Consider the following 14119-nt stretch of genomic DNA (forward strand, 5'->3'; position numbering starts at 1 on the left):
CTAACCAGGGGATTCCAGTTCCCCTCTGGCAAAAGCTGCAACCTCTTCAGAAGCTTGATAGTGCTTGGACAACAAGGCAAAATAAAAAAATAATTCGATTTAAGATTATCATTAATAATTTGTAAAAGGCCCAACGTCCAGCTCTATCGTCACAGCATTTGTCAGGTCTGGGCATGGACTGCGTCCTGCCCGCTCTGGTAACCTTGGACTGTATCCTGCCTGCTCTAGTAACCTTGGAACAATGAGACAAGACTGGCTGAGAGTAGAGTACTGTTCTGCACTCTTTGATGCAACAAATGCATCAGTTGTTTATTGGAAGTGTCATACAAAGAGCAATAGTACACCAGGTGCTAATACAAGTGCAGCCTAACTAGTGCAGCCTAAACCTTCGGAATATATATATATTATGATAGTGTAGTGTATGCAAGATTAAAAAGATGTGTCTTTAGTATAGATTTAAACTGACAGAGTGTGTCTGCCTCCCGGACAGTGCAGGGAAGACTGTTCCAAAGTTTAGGTGCTAGATAGGAAAAGGATATGCCGCCTGCACTCGATTTTGAAATTCTAGGTATTTCCAGCTGACCGGACGCCTGAGAGGGCAGTGCATGTGAAGGACTGTAATACGAGAGAAGTTCACTCATGCAGTGAGGAGCTAAACCATGCAGGGCTTTAAAGGCAATAGGCAAGATTTTAAAGTTAATGCAATGCTTTATAGGTAACCAGTGCAAGGTTGACAGAACCGGGCTAATATATTTTTGTATGTGTAAGAACTTGAGCTGCTGCATTTTGGACCAGTTGGAGTTTTTGTAATAGGCCTGCAGGGCAACCACCTAATAGTGCATTACAGTAATCTAGTCTTGATGTCACAAAGGCATGAATTAGCTTCTCTGCATCTGATGGTGACACCATATGATGTAGTTTAGATATATTTTTAAGATGAAAAAATGCAATTTTACAGGTTTTGGCGACTTTTTTCTCAAATGACAGAGTATAATCGAATAAAACGCCAAGATTCTTTGCTGAAGATGAGGGTTTTATGGAGCATCCACCAATATTTAAGCAGTCTACTCGTCTACTGCATGCGGTACTCCAAAGCACCCCTCGACTCCAATCAAGTTGTAGCAACATCTCAAGGAAGATCAGTGGAAACAGGATGCACCTGAGCTCAATTTTGAGTGTAATGGCAAAGGCTGTTAATAGTTATGTACATGTGCTTTTTTTCCTTTTTTTATTTTTAATACAATTGCAAAGATTTCAAACAAACTTCTTTCTGGTTGTCATTATGGGGTATTGTTTGTAGAATTGAGGAAAATAATGAATTGAATCAATTTTGGAATAAGGCTGTAACATGACAAAATGTGAAAAAAGTGAAAGGCTGTAAATACTTTCCGGGTGCACTGTATGATTGTCAGATTGTATGTTACTCCGCTTGCATTTGATTCCAGAGGAGCACTACTGCACGTCACAACAAAGAGTTGAAAAAGCAAAATAGCATACGAGCTCTTTTAAATAGGCTATATGCTTATTGTGGTGATGAGATATATAGCAGATTATCATCACTAAATGGCTGGTTGTTTGAGTGGTGCCTTCTCCCAAACATCATAAAATAGAGACTGTGTCTGTCCCCTGGATTAGCAGACATAAAAGTATGCGTAAATCTCTTAAAGGTAATTTAATTAACGTTAAACAAATTAAACATGAACAAAATACAGATAAACAACTTAAACATGAACAAAATACAGATAAACAACTGTTACGACAAGGTTTGCTAAATATTAGATCTCTCTCTAAAAAAGCACTTTTTGTTAATGATATGATAATAGATCATAAAGTAGACATGCTCTGTCTGACAGAAACATGGCTAAAGCCAGATGATTATATTACTTTAAATGAGTCTGTCCCCCAAGATTATTATTATAAACATAAGCCTCTTCTAAAAGGAAGAGGGAGAGGTGTTGCTGCACTTTACAATAACTCTTTTAGCATTTCCCAGAAGTTTTACTCTTAATACAATTTATTTAACAAAGTGGCTAAATTAACAAAAAAAGAATTGTCAGCGACTTCTGATTCTGTATACCAGCATAGCAGTGATGAATTTATGAGCTACTTCACAAATAAAATCCAAGATATTAGAGGAAAAATTATAACTATGCAACCAGAAGTGAAACCCTCTGAACAAACAACTAACTACTGCTGAAGAAACTGCTATTATAATCTAAAATCATTAGATCATCTAAATCAACAACATGCATGCTATACCTACAAATCTCCTGAACGAGATGCTCCCAGAAATTCTAGATCCTCTTCTTAGCATTAACAACTCATCTCTGACACTGAGACATGTGCCTGAAGCATATAAGGTGGCTCAGCGGTTAGAGCATGGCACTAGCAATGCCAAGGTTGTGGGTTCGATCCCAGGGAATTGCACATACTTAGAATCAAATGTATAGGACAATGCAATGTAAGTCGCTTTGGATAAAACCGTCTGCCAAACGCATAAATGTAAATGTACCATATCGAATCTACCTTTCATATCTAAAGTTCTGGAACACGTAGTCTCATCTCAATTATGTTCCTTCCTCCAAAGGAATTACATCAATGAAGATTTCCAGTCTGGATTTAGAGCACATCGTTGTACATTAGCCTGTTTCTGTCAACCGTGCACTGGTTAATTATAAAGCATCGGATTAACTATAAAATTTTGCTTATTTATAAATAATCTTGACTTGACTATGAATACATTTGAACTTAATTTAACTCATTACACATTATACTTATTAATTTATGGATTTCTTACCAGTCATTCCCTCTGACTCAGTTATTTGCAGGAGTGTTTAGTACCTTTGGCATTTGCAGAAGTTGGCCGTAATGCCTAATTACTCTGGATGCCAACCCCGTAAAACAAAGAAGAGCACCAGTCGTCACTATTTTCCTTAGTGGTTCGACTTGTATGGCTGCACATGTTATTATCTTGACTAATTGAGTGTTGTTCTTATTAGTAGGATGTATTGAACTAAAGCTAACCTTTATGAAACTAATTTAAGCGTAACTGATTAGTTAATTCAAGTAATTCAAGACTTTTTACTTTAATCTCCACTTTTTATAGAGACTGAAATAGCCCTCTGGTACATAAGGTAGGCTACCGTCACATTGTGTTTTCTCTTCCAGAGGCCATTGACGCCATAATAATTTACTCTCAAGATGCAGAAGAACTCCTGAAGAGAAAGAAGGTCCACCGTGATGTCATTTTTAAGTATCTTGCCAGTGAGGGGGTCGTCATTCTTGCTAACCCTGAAAAACATCAGTTAATTAAAAGGACCCTTGAGTTTTGGTCATCTGGTGAGGTGGGTGTCACCAATCTACTTATTGCATGAATCTATTTTTCAGTTTGCCAATTTTATATATGAAGAGTTTGGTTCCAAAATTGAAGAACTTTTTTTTTATTCAGCATTCCAATTAATATAAATCAAACTGCAGTTTGTTTGTTTTGATTGAAATGATAACAAATTAATACTGCTAACTAACACAATAACAAAAACATGTTAACACAATAAAAAACATCATTTTAGAATTTTTTTATCTCATTTTGAATGTTAAACTTAATTCAATTCAACTTTATTTATATAGCGCTTTTCACAATTTGCATTGTTCCAAAGCAGCTTTACAGGAGAAAAAATAAAAACCCCAAAAAAGGGTAAAACACGCTACATGGTGTTTTATATAGTAAATTAAATTATTCTAGTAAATAATATCTAATGTCAGCATCTCCTGGTGGTTTATTTAGCATATGTTGCATTAACATTTTTAATTTTTGTTTATGATATACTTAAGGATAGGTTTCACCCTCGCTTAATAACAATTTAAGACACAATTCTTCAAGATATAACAAAAATAGACGATGTATTAGATTTGAATGAGCTCCCGCTCAAACCACGCGCTTTTATATCAATATGACCTGCTGGTAAGTAGCTGCCAGGTCGCAAGCACGTCATTTCATTGCCATTTATATTAAACCCATGCTAAATTTGACGACCAGCATGACAATTATTGTGCATGTTTAAAACGTTTTTAGTCTGAACATTCTGATTTACCACGCTATGCAGGCTGCTCTGTGTTATATAGGAATATTAACAGCACGTCAAAGGAAACAGCTGAACTGCACCTGACAGGACCGCTCCTTTCTTCGAAGTTCTAATTTCACAACAGTGGATTAAAGATTAGATTAGATTAGATTAGATTAGATTTTGAAAATATTTTACAGTAGGTATGTTCTATGAAAATATGACAGTAGGTATGTACTATGAACAATATATACAGATGACTATATACTATGAACATTAATGTACAGGTGGATATGAACAGATAATAATTTAGACTAAACAATAGTGCAAGTGACTTAAGTGTGCATAAATATTGACATTAGCTATTAAAGTTGCAATGCAATAGGTGAGTTAATGCAGTTGTTGAAGTGACAGTGCAGTGGATGAGTTAATGCGGTTATTAAAGTTACGGTGCAGTATACGAGTTAATGCAGTTATTAGGTTGCAGTCCAGAAGATGAGTTAATGCAGTTAATAAGGTAACAGTGTAGTAGATTAGTTAATGCAGTTATTGAAGTTACAGTGCAATAGATGAGTAGATGCAGTTAATAGAGTTACAGTGCAGTAGATAAGTTGGTGCAGTTATGAAAGTGGTCCATTAGTGCAAATGAGCATTCAGTTAAATATTTCTGGTGTGCAAGTGAGCAGTATAGAGTGCAAATGATGCTGTCCGTGAAACAGTCCAGTAGAGCAGATAACATGAAGTACTGGTGTGTACAGTTCAGTCATGCATGGCAGCCCTGTAGTGCAATGTAAACGGTGCTATAGCAGCATTGAAGTTAAAGGTAAGAGAGGTAGTGGAATCAGTGGGGGGCAGAGTTCAATAATGAAACAGCTCTGGGAAAAAAGTTGTTTCTTAGACTGCTGGTTCAAGTCCGGAGGCACCGGAAGCGCCTACCGGAAGGCAGGAGAGTAAACAGTCTATGAGCAAGGTGAGAGGAGTCCTTGAGAATGCTGCGAGCTCGACGCAGACAGCGTTTCTTTTGGATGTCCTCAATGGGAGAAAGTGTAGTCCCTGTGATGTGCTGGGCTGTTTTCACCACCCGCTGCAGTGCCTTGCGCTCAGCAACAGAACAGATCCCGTACCAGACTGTGAAACAGTTGGTCAGGATGCTCTCTATCGCGCAGCGATAGAAGTTCACCAGGATAGTTGAAGACAGTTGGTTCTTCTTCAGTGTCCTCAGAAAGAAGAGACGCTGGGTGAGCCTTTTTGACCAGACATGAGGTGTTGGTGGTCCAGGACAAGTCCTCCGAAATATGAGTCCCCAATAACTTAAAACTTGAAACCCGTTCAACAGCCATCCCATTAATGTGGATGGGGTCATGTGTGCCTCCTTTCGCCTTCCTGAAGTCCACGATGATCTCCTTTGTCTTGGAGGTGTTAAGGAGCAGGTTGTTGTCTGAGCACCATGTGGCCAGCTGCCAGACCTCCTCCCTGTATGCAGTCTCATCGTTGTTGCTGATGAGCCCAATCACCGTCGTATCGTCTGCAAACTTGGAGTTAGATCCGTTCACAGGCCTGCAGTCGAGTGTGAAAAGGGAGTAGAGAAAGGGGCTAAGTACGCAGCCCTGTGGTACACCAGTGTTGAGGGTGGTGGTGGAGGAGCAGATGGGGCCTAACCTAACAAGCTGAGGCCTGTTCGTCAGGAAGTCCATAATCCAGTTGCAGGTAGGGTTGTTAATGCCTAGGTTTCCAAGTTTGACGATTAGCTTGGAAGGGATGACGGTATTGAAAGCAGAGCTGAAGTCTACAAACAGCATGCGTGCATAAGTGTCCTTATTGTCCAGATGTGTGAGCACGGAGTGCAGCGCCATGGACACTGCATCATCTGTGCTACTATTGTTGCGATGGGCAAATTGGAATGGGTCCAGTGTGGGTGGTAGAGAGACCTTTAGGTGTGCCAGGACCAGCCGCTCAAAGCACTTCATAACAATGGGTGTGAGTGCTACAGGGCGGTAGTCGTTCAGGCACGTCGGGTTAGAATGTTTAGGAACGGGCACAATAGAGGTGGATTTAAAACATGCTGGAACCACTGCTTGGGCGAGGGACAGGTTGAAGATGTCCGTGAAGACCCCAAGCGAGCTGCTCTGCACATGCCCTGAGTACACGACCAGGGATGCCATCTGGGCCAGCAGCCTTGCGCGCGTTGATCCGGCTTAGTGCAGTGTGAACATCAGTGGAGTTAAGTGTGATGATTGGGTGGTCAGCAGAGGGTGTGAGCTTATTAGCTGTTTCCTTATTGTCTCTCTCAAAGTGAGCATAAAAGTCATTAAGCTCGTTCAGGAAGACGGCATCTGTGGCTATGGGGGTGGAGTGGTTGGGTTTGTAATCACTGATGGCCTGGATGCCCTGCCACATGCGTCGAGGGTCAGAATTGGAATAATGCTCCTCTAGCTTCAGCTTGTAGCAGTGCTTGGCCTTTTTGATGCCCCTCTTCAGATTTGCCCTAGAAATACTATAGGGCTCTGCATCATCCGATCGGAAGGCAGTGTTGCATGCTTTTAACAGGAGGCGCACTTCCTTGTTCATCCAAGAGTTGTTCACATTTTTAATTAAATATAGGCTGACGGGTGTAACAACGCTTTTTTGAGGTGCCTCTTTACTGACTGGAACAAAGTTCCTCTGACAGGAAATTTTGTTTTATCAGGTGAGACTCCAGTTGCTTTTCAACAAATGGCGTTTATGAAAAAATGAGAGTAATGTTAAGTTTAAGTTTTTTTATTTACAGGGTTCTCAAGTCTCACGCATTGGCCGTGAGACACACACAATTCAACAAGCTCACACGTATTTCTCCATTAGGGCTCATCCCCGAACTGCATGTGATCTCACTCCAAGCTTTTGATAACACTTGAGAACCCTGTATTTATACGGCGGCGGGATTAGCTCCAAGATAGGAATATTTACTCTAACAAAAATTTAATTCAGGTAACACATATAGCCTAAGTGGTCTTTTATTTAATTATTTGGTTTTACTTTTAGATTATTTTGCACTGGTGGCTGTTAAGAGCAGAGACTGAAAACAGCAAAATAATGACAAAAGACCAACAACATCACATTAAGTGACACTCATTACAAAGTGTTTTTGTTAATATTTATCCGTAAATTATTTTGTAGCATGCTTAAATCATATGTTATGTACCCTGTCTTTATTATGTACTGTTAATTTATATAAACCTGTTCCATGTTTCTTGAAGCTTTTATTTTTTAATTATTTTGACAGTTGTTGAAGCAAAATAATAAAAAAATTGTGTACTGTTTTACAACAAATAAACAGAATTTTGAGTATGCATTTGTCATTTATATATGAATATATTATTTAAAAGTTTTGGTGGTTGAAAGTTTCGTCGTCAGATTACGTTTCAGTTACGTAACAATCACGTGATCTGGTTACCTGGGAGATATAATCTATTTCAGATAGAGCTCGACCGATTTATAGGTTTGACGATTTTATCAGCCAATATGACCATGTGGCAGATCGGCATCGACATATGCCACCAATATGAATTAAAAAGAGCAGATAAAATGCTTGTAAATGGGGTAACTTCTTAGTTTGTCTAGCAGAGTGCGTTCCATTGTTTGCTACTGGGTACCCATGTCACTGTAGTGACACCAGCTGATGTCTGCATAAACAGAACACAATTTGTGTGTGTGGTAGGGGGAATGTTATGAAATGAATGTTACAATTCAAAAAAGTGAAATGGATTAATACTAGGCTTTTATCTGGTCTGTTGTTAACAGATGGTTGAGAACGCTGTTTCTTCACGTGAGATTGGAGATGGATTGTCAGACCTTGCAGCTTTGGGTAAGCAGTTTTGTCAGTGGTTCTTCAGCCTTCTCAACTCTCAGAACGCCACATATCGGGAGGTGGTACAGGAGTGGGGTCCTCAGCATTTCTGGCCTGACGTAAGATTAAAGCTTCTGTTATGCACCGAAGAGCAACGTGTAGATGAATTTAAGGGTGCAGAGCTGGTTAGTCAGCGGCTTTACGCTCTTGTTGGACAAGAGTGTCTTTCCTTCTGTCCAAACCTGGAGGGATTTGGATTAAAATGTATTTCTTCACCTCACGGATTGGTGGTAGTGGCAGTAGCAGGAACCATCCACCGTGACAATGCCTGTCTTGGAATTTTTGACCAAGTGTTTGGGCTTATTCGATCACCACAGGACAATAATCACTGGAAGATAAAGATGGTAAATGTGAATGTAAAATCCCAAAGTGACTTCTCTGAAAGACAGTTACCAATAATTACATACGACTCGAGTGAGTTGCTGAGACTTTGTGATTGAAAGTGACAAGCAAGTGATCTGTGTGGTCAGTTTTTTTTCATCTCTAGCAAGAAGATGCACCATTCATTAAAACAGTCATAGCTGATGTTCTGTATTATGCAAATAACAATATTATGGACTGCTTTTTCATATTAACCTAAGTGAATGAAACCTTTAGAAGGGATCATGTTTTAAAGCCTTTCTTTTTTCAAGGCTTACATCTCAATTGATGTTTTTGGGATTGAAATTGAAAGTTAAATTACGTAATTTCTTTTTAATCTTTATCTCATTTTAGCCTAACAATTTAAATGTTCCAATTTGTTTTTAAGCTCTCATCATTGATCTCATTAAGTTTATATTTGAAATCTCCAAAATTACCACAAATTGGTAACCTTTAATTTAGTATTATTTATTTTACTTGCATTCTGTGCCCTGGTATTGTTCAATTATGTTAAAATGTTCTTTAACTCTGTATCAGTTATTTTTACATATTTGTTGAGTTTTGTGATTTCTGAGTCATTGTCTTTAAGGTCTAAATATTGGATTTGTAGTCCAAAGTCCAACATTCACCTCTTTTTTTAATATAAAATAATTCTGACTTCCTCTTCAACTTCATACATGTTTATCCAGTATTTTACTAAAAAGACCAGAAAACTGTATATTTTCATGTTACTACTGATGAATATTTTCTTTAACAATGTAAAATCTTTTTAAAACATCTGTCTCAAGCACACTGACATCACATATTTATGGATCTTGAAACTTATTTACAGGGACTCCTTCGAAAATCATTGTTTTCAGAAATGTAATGTACTATAGGGTTGTAACATAAAATTTTTCTCATTACAAGAGTTCAGCATTGTGACTAGAGGTCGACCGATATGGGGTTTTGTGTGTTTTTTTGTAATCGGGCAAGCCAATGGCCGATATATGATTGAAGTTTTTGGGGATTGTTTTCTTTTGTCCCCCTTCATCTCATAAAATTGACAGTTACAGATGAAGACATTAGTTTACACCCCCCTTTGCAGAATCTGGAAAATGCGGAAATTTGGCAAAATAAGAGGAATTAATTAAGGTTCATTTTAATTCAGTGGCTCAATGGTAAGAGCGTGGCGCTAGCATCGCCAAGCTTGTGGGTTCGATCTCATGGGATTGCACATACTTTGCAACAAATGTATAGGATAATGCTTTGCAAGTTGCTTTGGATAAGAGCGTCTGCCAAATGCATAAATGTCAATGTAGGAAGTTCTGGAGCTGTAAAAACTATTTTTTCCAAGATCTCAGAAATAAACAGCAAAATGGATATCGGAAGAAAGTTTGATAAGATGGAGCCATTAAGGGGAGGTTTCTTTAGCACCAGTTTAATTGAGGCAATTTTCAAACTCGAGGGTATAGCTCCTTCAAGCAAGGATAAGGATGATGTAAAGTGTAATACGAACAAAAGAAAGGTTTAAGTTTGAAATATAACTTTGTTTATGGAATCTAGAGAGACAGAATTGAAAGAGGTCCAGAGGGTAGGCGAACTTATCTCTTTGGGAATTTCCTGATATGAGACCTGAAATTGGGCTCTCAAATTTGAAGCTTTGTTGCCAAAGTTTCTAGCAAAATCATCACAGAGTGCCCAAGACAGTTATTGGAGAGTTTATAGGGGGATTTAAAACTGAGGTGCTGACAGAAAAAAAGAGCATTTCAGGGCGAATCTTTTTGGACCGCCAAAGATTTATTTTAACATTTAATGAGATTTATGAGTGTACATTTACATTTAGTCATTTAGCAGACGCTTTTATCCAAAGCGACTTATTTACATTTATTCATTTGGCAGACGCTTCTTTCTAAAGCGACTTACAAGTAATTTTGTACAGTGGCACATTACTGCAGAGCAATCAGGGGTAAGGTGCCTTGCTCAAGGGCCCTTCAGTCATGACCTGCTGGCACTGAGATTAGAACCGGCAACCTTCTGATCACAAGCCCAACGCTCTAACCATTAGGCCACAGAGATGGGTTTTAAGTAGTTTTTTGAAGGTTGCGAGAGATGTGGTTGCAGGGGCATAGCAAGCTTTTCAAAAGTGCAGGGGATGGATGTGGTTTGTTTGTTAACTCTCCTCAACAAGGGTGCAGTGGTAAAGGAATAGGGTCAAACAGTTACAGCTGTGGCACTAGCAAACCTCAGTGCATAGACCGCGGAACTGGGGGCGCCAGGGGGTCCACAGCCCGGGCAACTTTTGTACTCTGACAAACTATCTTATATGAATAAAAGTTGTATCTGTGTTTTTACGAGCCAAACAATACTAGTCACTACACAGCTTCACTCACTCTCACCAACTGCTGCCCATAAAAAAACTCACACTGACTGCTGCATTTTGATTTGAAACTAGTGTGCATTGTTTATCAACTACGACGTTACGTCAACGTAGTTACTAGGTCTGTCATGTGAGAGCGTCGTCGCAAGCTAACGGCGGGCACCTGTTTAACCGCTGGCGACATTACCAGGCTGCGACAATAAGGGACCGAAGTCAATATCAGATTTTTTACAAATAAACTGTGGAAACAAAATGAGCAAACTACTCCAGCTTCCACTGTGGCCTCAACAACAGACCCGGAGCGTCCATCTCCACCACGGACTCCGACGAGCCCTGGCTAGCTGCTCTCCTCCGGCTTCAAGCCAAGCTACCCACAGCCACTGTACAAGTGAGTGCTGCGGGGGGATCTCACAAAACCCTGCTGTTATGAACACCAAAAAGGTACAGGGGACTGGGTCTTCACAACGAGCAAGATCAGTTCAATATCAGTGGTTCAAAGATTTTAACCGACTGACATTGTGTGAAACGAGCGGAAAACTTTACTTGTTGTGTGTGTGTGTGTTTGTGCGGCTCTGCACATCAATCTGATATGAGTGCTGACTTGTGATGATAATGACTGTAATGTACTTACAGTACAGATGTACTTTATGTGTTTGCTATAGTTTCATCTGTGCGTTTATGTGTAAATAAGCTTAGCCTGTTGTGTGTGAATGTTAGAGTGGGATCATAGGGGTTAATCTGAGGAAGCATGTGTGTACTGTAGATGTGACTGTGTGGTGTCGGAATAAAATAAAGTGCTCCGGAACGTTATTTAATATATCAGTAATATTGTCTGTTTCAATGCATTTGCGCCCCCACCCCCTCCGCGTGACTTGAAATTATGGCCCCCCCTTGTTCAGATGCGTTCCGCGGTCCATGCCTCAGTGAATATTGAAAAGTAATATCATGAAATAAATGCAAACAATATCTAATGGTAATAGGCTACTGTTGTTTAATGTAAAAAAAAATTTCAGCTTTCAACTTCACTTACAGGATTTCTCTTGAAAAAGGTGGGAATCTTCTCCTGCCTCTTTCTTCTCTGCATCTTAATGATACTGCGTGACAAAAAGACTGTAGTAAGCTTGATAATGGTAAGTACAGGTAAGTATCAACAAAAATGAATTCAGGTAATCAACAAACAATACTCAAAATATCAAAATCAATTGGACTGGCAATAAACCCATAATTACACTGCTTAACAATCACAATTTGTCCCTCCTCCTCATCAATTCCCTACCTTCTTCAATCACAGTTACTTTATACATTGCATGCCACATACATAACCAAATTTTGCTAGATGCTGAACAATATCCCAATTAGCATTAGTCTAAAAAACAAAATACAATAACAAAATTATTGTATTTTGTCCGACCGGGAGGAGACCCCGGGGAAGACCTAGGACACGCTGGTGGGACTATGTCTCCCGGCTGGCCTGGGAACGCCTCGGTGTCCCCCCGGAAGAGCTGGAGGAAGTGTCTAGGGTGAGGGATGTCTGGGCATCTCTGCTTAGACTGCTGCCCCCGCGACCCGGCCCCGGATAAAGCGGTAGAAAATGAATGAATGGATGAATGAATGAACAATAACAAAAACACTCGACATGTCAACAAAACATAAACAGAACATCTTCCCAAACACATCAACCTTATTTAAAAACCTCAAAAGCATAAACACTCATTCAAACTACCTGGAAAAGGGAGATTTAAATAACCACAAGTTCCCGCCTCCTCAGCACGACCTTACCGATAAGTCGAAAACACCAAAAAAGGCAGAACAGCCAATCATCAGCACACTCAAAGCCGGTGTCATGTTTGAGAGGGAGGGGAGAGGAGGCAGCTGCAGCGAGTGCAGACACAGAGCGGCCAGTTAAACGGAGGAGCGACTGCTGTAAGGCGTTTTTGCAAAACTGCGGAAAGTGCGTGTGTTGAACCCTCTTACCGGGAAAAGGGGCAACGCCCCTGTGTGGTTGAGTGGACAGAGTTAGGAAGAATGTTCCACCAGGAAGCAGGGTTCTTGATGGAGTGTAGGGTGTGAAAGTATGCCGGTGCAGATCCAGTAATAGTCCTGAAGGCAAGCATCAGTGACTTGAACCTTCAGCCGGTAGCCAGTGGAGAAAGATAAAAAGGGGTGTCACATGAGCCCCTTTTGGGTGCTGCTGCGTTTTGAACCAGCTAGATAGCCTTTGCAGAAAGACCAGCAAGCAGAGCATTATAGTAGTCCAACTTTGAGATTACCAGGGAGTTGTGATGGACAAGGAGTTGTGCCGCATGCTTAGTGAGTAGGGTCTATTATTATAGATATGTGTCATCACTACACGGCTTTTACGGCATTGTTTCTACCTTTTGTTCACACAGGACACTTTCTGTTACTAGGTCCCCTTTCCGTAATCACTTTTTGGATGCATTCACACAGAAGGCAATTTTTTTGGCAATTTTCAGGGATCAGCGGTCTGTGTGAATGGGGTTTTACAGTGTTCAGCGCTGCTCTCTGTATGTTAATCTGCCCTGTTTGCGTTCATATGTAAATTATCCATTCGATCAAAAGATCTGAAAAAGCCCATACATTTACCTGACCATAAACTCTTCCCTCGAAGAAATCAGGATCGAAGTGGTCGAAAGTGGATAAATTGTTTTAATTGTGTAGCAGATGAAGCTGCTCTTCTATGTAAGCTAATACATAGCTTACACGGAGTGACTTTCTATGGTTTCCTGTTCCTGGTCCAGCGGCATTATGCCGTTTGTTTGTAACTCACCTTGCATTCAATTCTCTGCAAAATATATATATATATATATTATAGATATTAATAGACTCTTTTACTCACTGCACTTCAGTTTTTTCCTGCAATTGTTAACGTTTAATACTTTTTCTTACAATCTAAGACTGTGCCTCTGCGTACCGCCTCGCCCATCAAAACACTAAACTGTGTGGACCATTATTAGGCAAGCGATTATTTTGACAATATCATCGAGTTGTTCAGTTCTCAGAGACATGGCCAAGGCAAGAAAGGGTGAAACCCGAGCACCTCTGAACAAGACACAAAAGTTGAAACGTCAAAAATGGGCCAACAAATATCTGAAGACAGATTTTTCAAAGGTTTGTGGACTGATGAGATGAGAGGGACTCTTGACGGACCAGATGGATGGGCCCGTGGTTGGATCAATAACGGACAAAGAGCTCCACTTCGACTCAGACAGCAGCAAGGTGGAGTTGGGGTACTGGTATGGGCAGGTATTATTAAAGATGAGCTAGTTGGACCTTTTCGGGTTGAAAATGCACTCAAAATAAACTCTCAGACCTACTGCCAATTTTTAGAAGATACTTTCTTCAAGCAGTGGTACAGGAAAAAGTCTGCATCTTTCAAGAAGACTCTGATTTTTATGCAAGACAACGCTCCATCACATGCATTAAAGTACTCCACTG

The 14119-nt window shown here is 40.0% G+C and overlaps 1 protein-coding gene across 1 annotated transcript in view; it reads left to right on the forward strand.

Annotated features, from left to right (window-relative positions):
• The window catches only part of cUnh3orf38 (chromosome Un C3orf38 homolog), a 30124-nt gene extending 18638 nt beyond the window's left edge, over positions 1–11486 (forward strand). Inside the window, exons 2-3 of the mRNA XM_079463630.1 lie at positions 3169–3344; positions 7839–11486. Of these exons, the coding sequence (XP_079319756.1) occupies positions 3169–3344; positions 7839–8384 (722 nt within the window). The 3' untranslated portion in view covers positions 8385–11486. The remainder of the gene's footprint in view (positions 1–3168; positions 3345–7838) is intronic.
• The last annotated feature ends 2633 nt before the right edge of the window (positions 11487–14119 follow it).

Source organism: Barbatula barbatula (genome assembly GCF_947034865.1).
Source record: "Barbatula barbatula genome assembly, chromosome: 9".
NCBI lineage: Eukaryota > Metazoa > Chordata > Actinopteri > Cypriniformes > Nemacheilidae > Barbatula > Barbatula barbatula.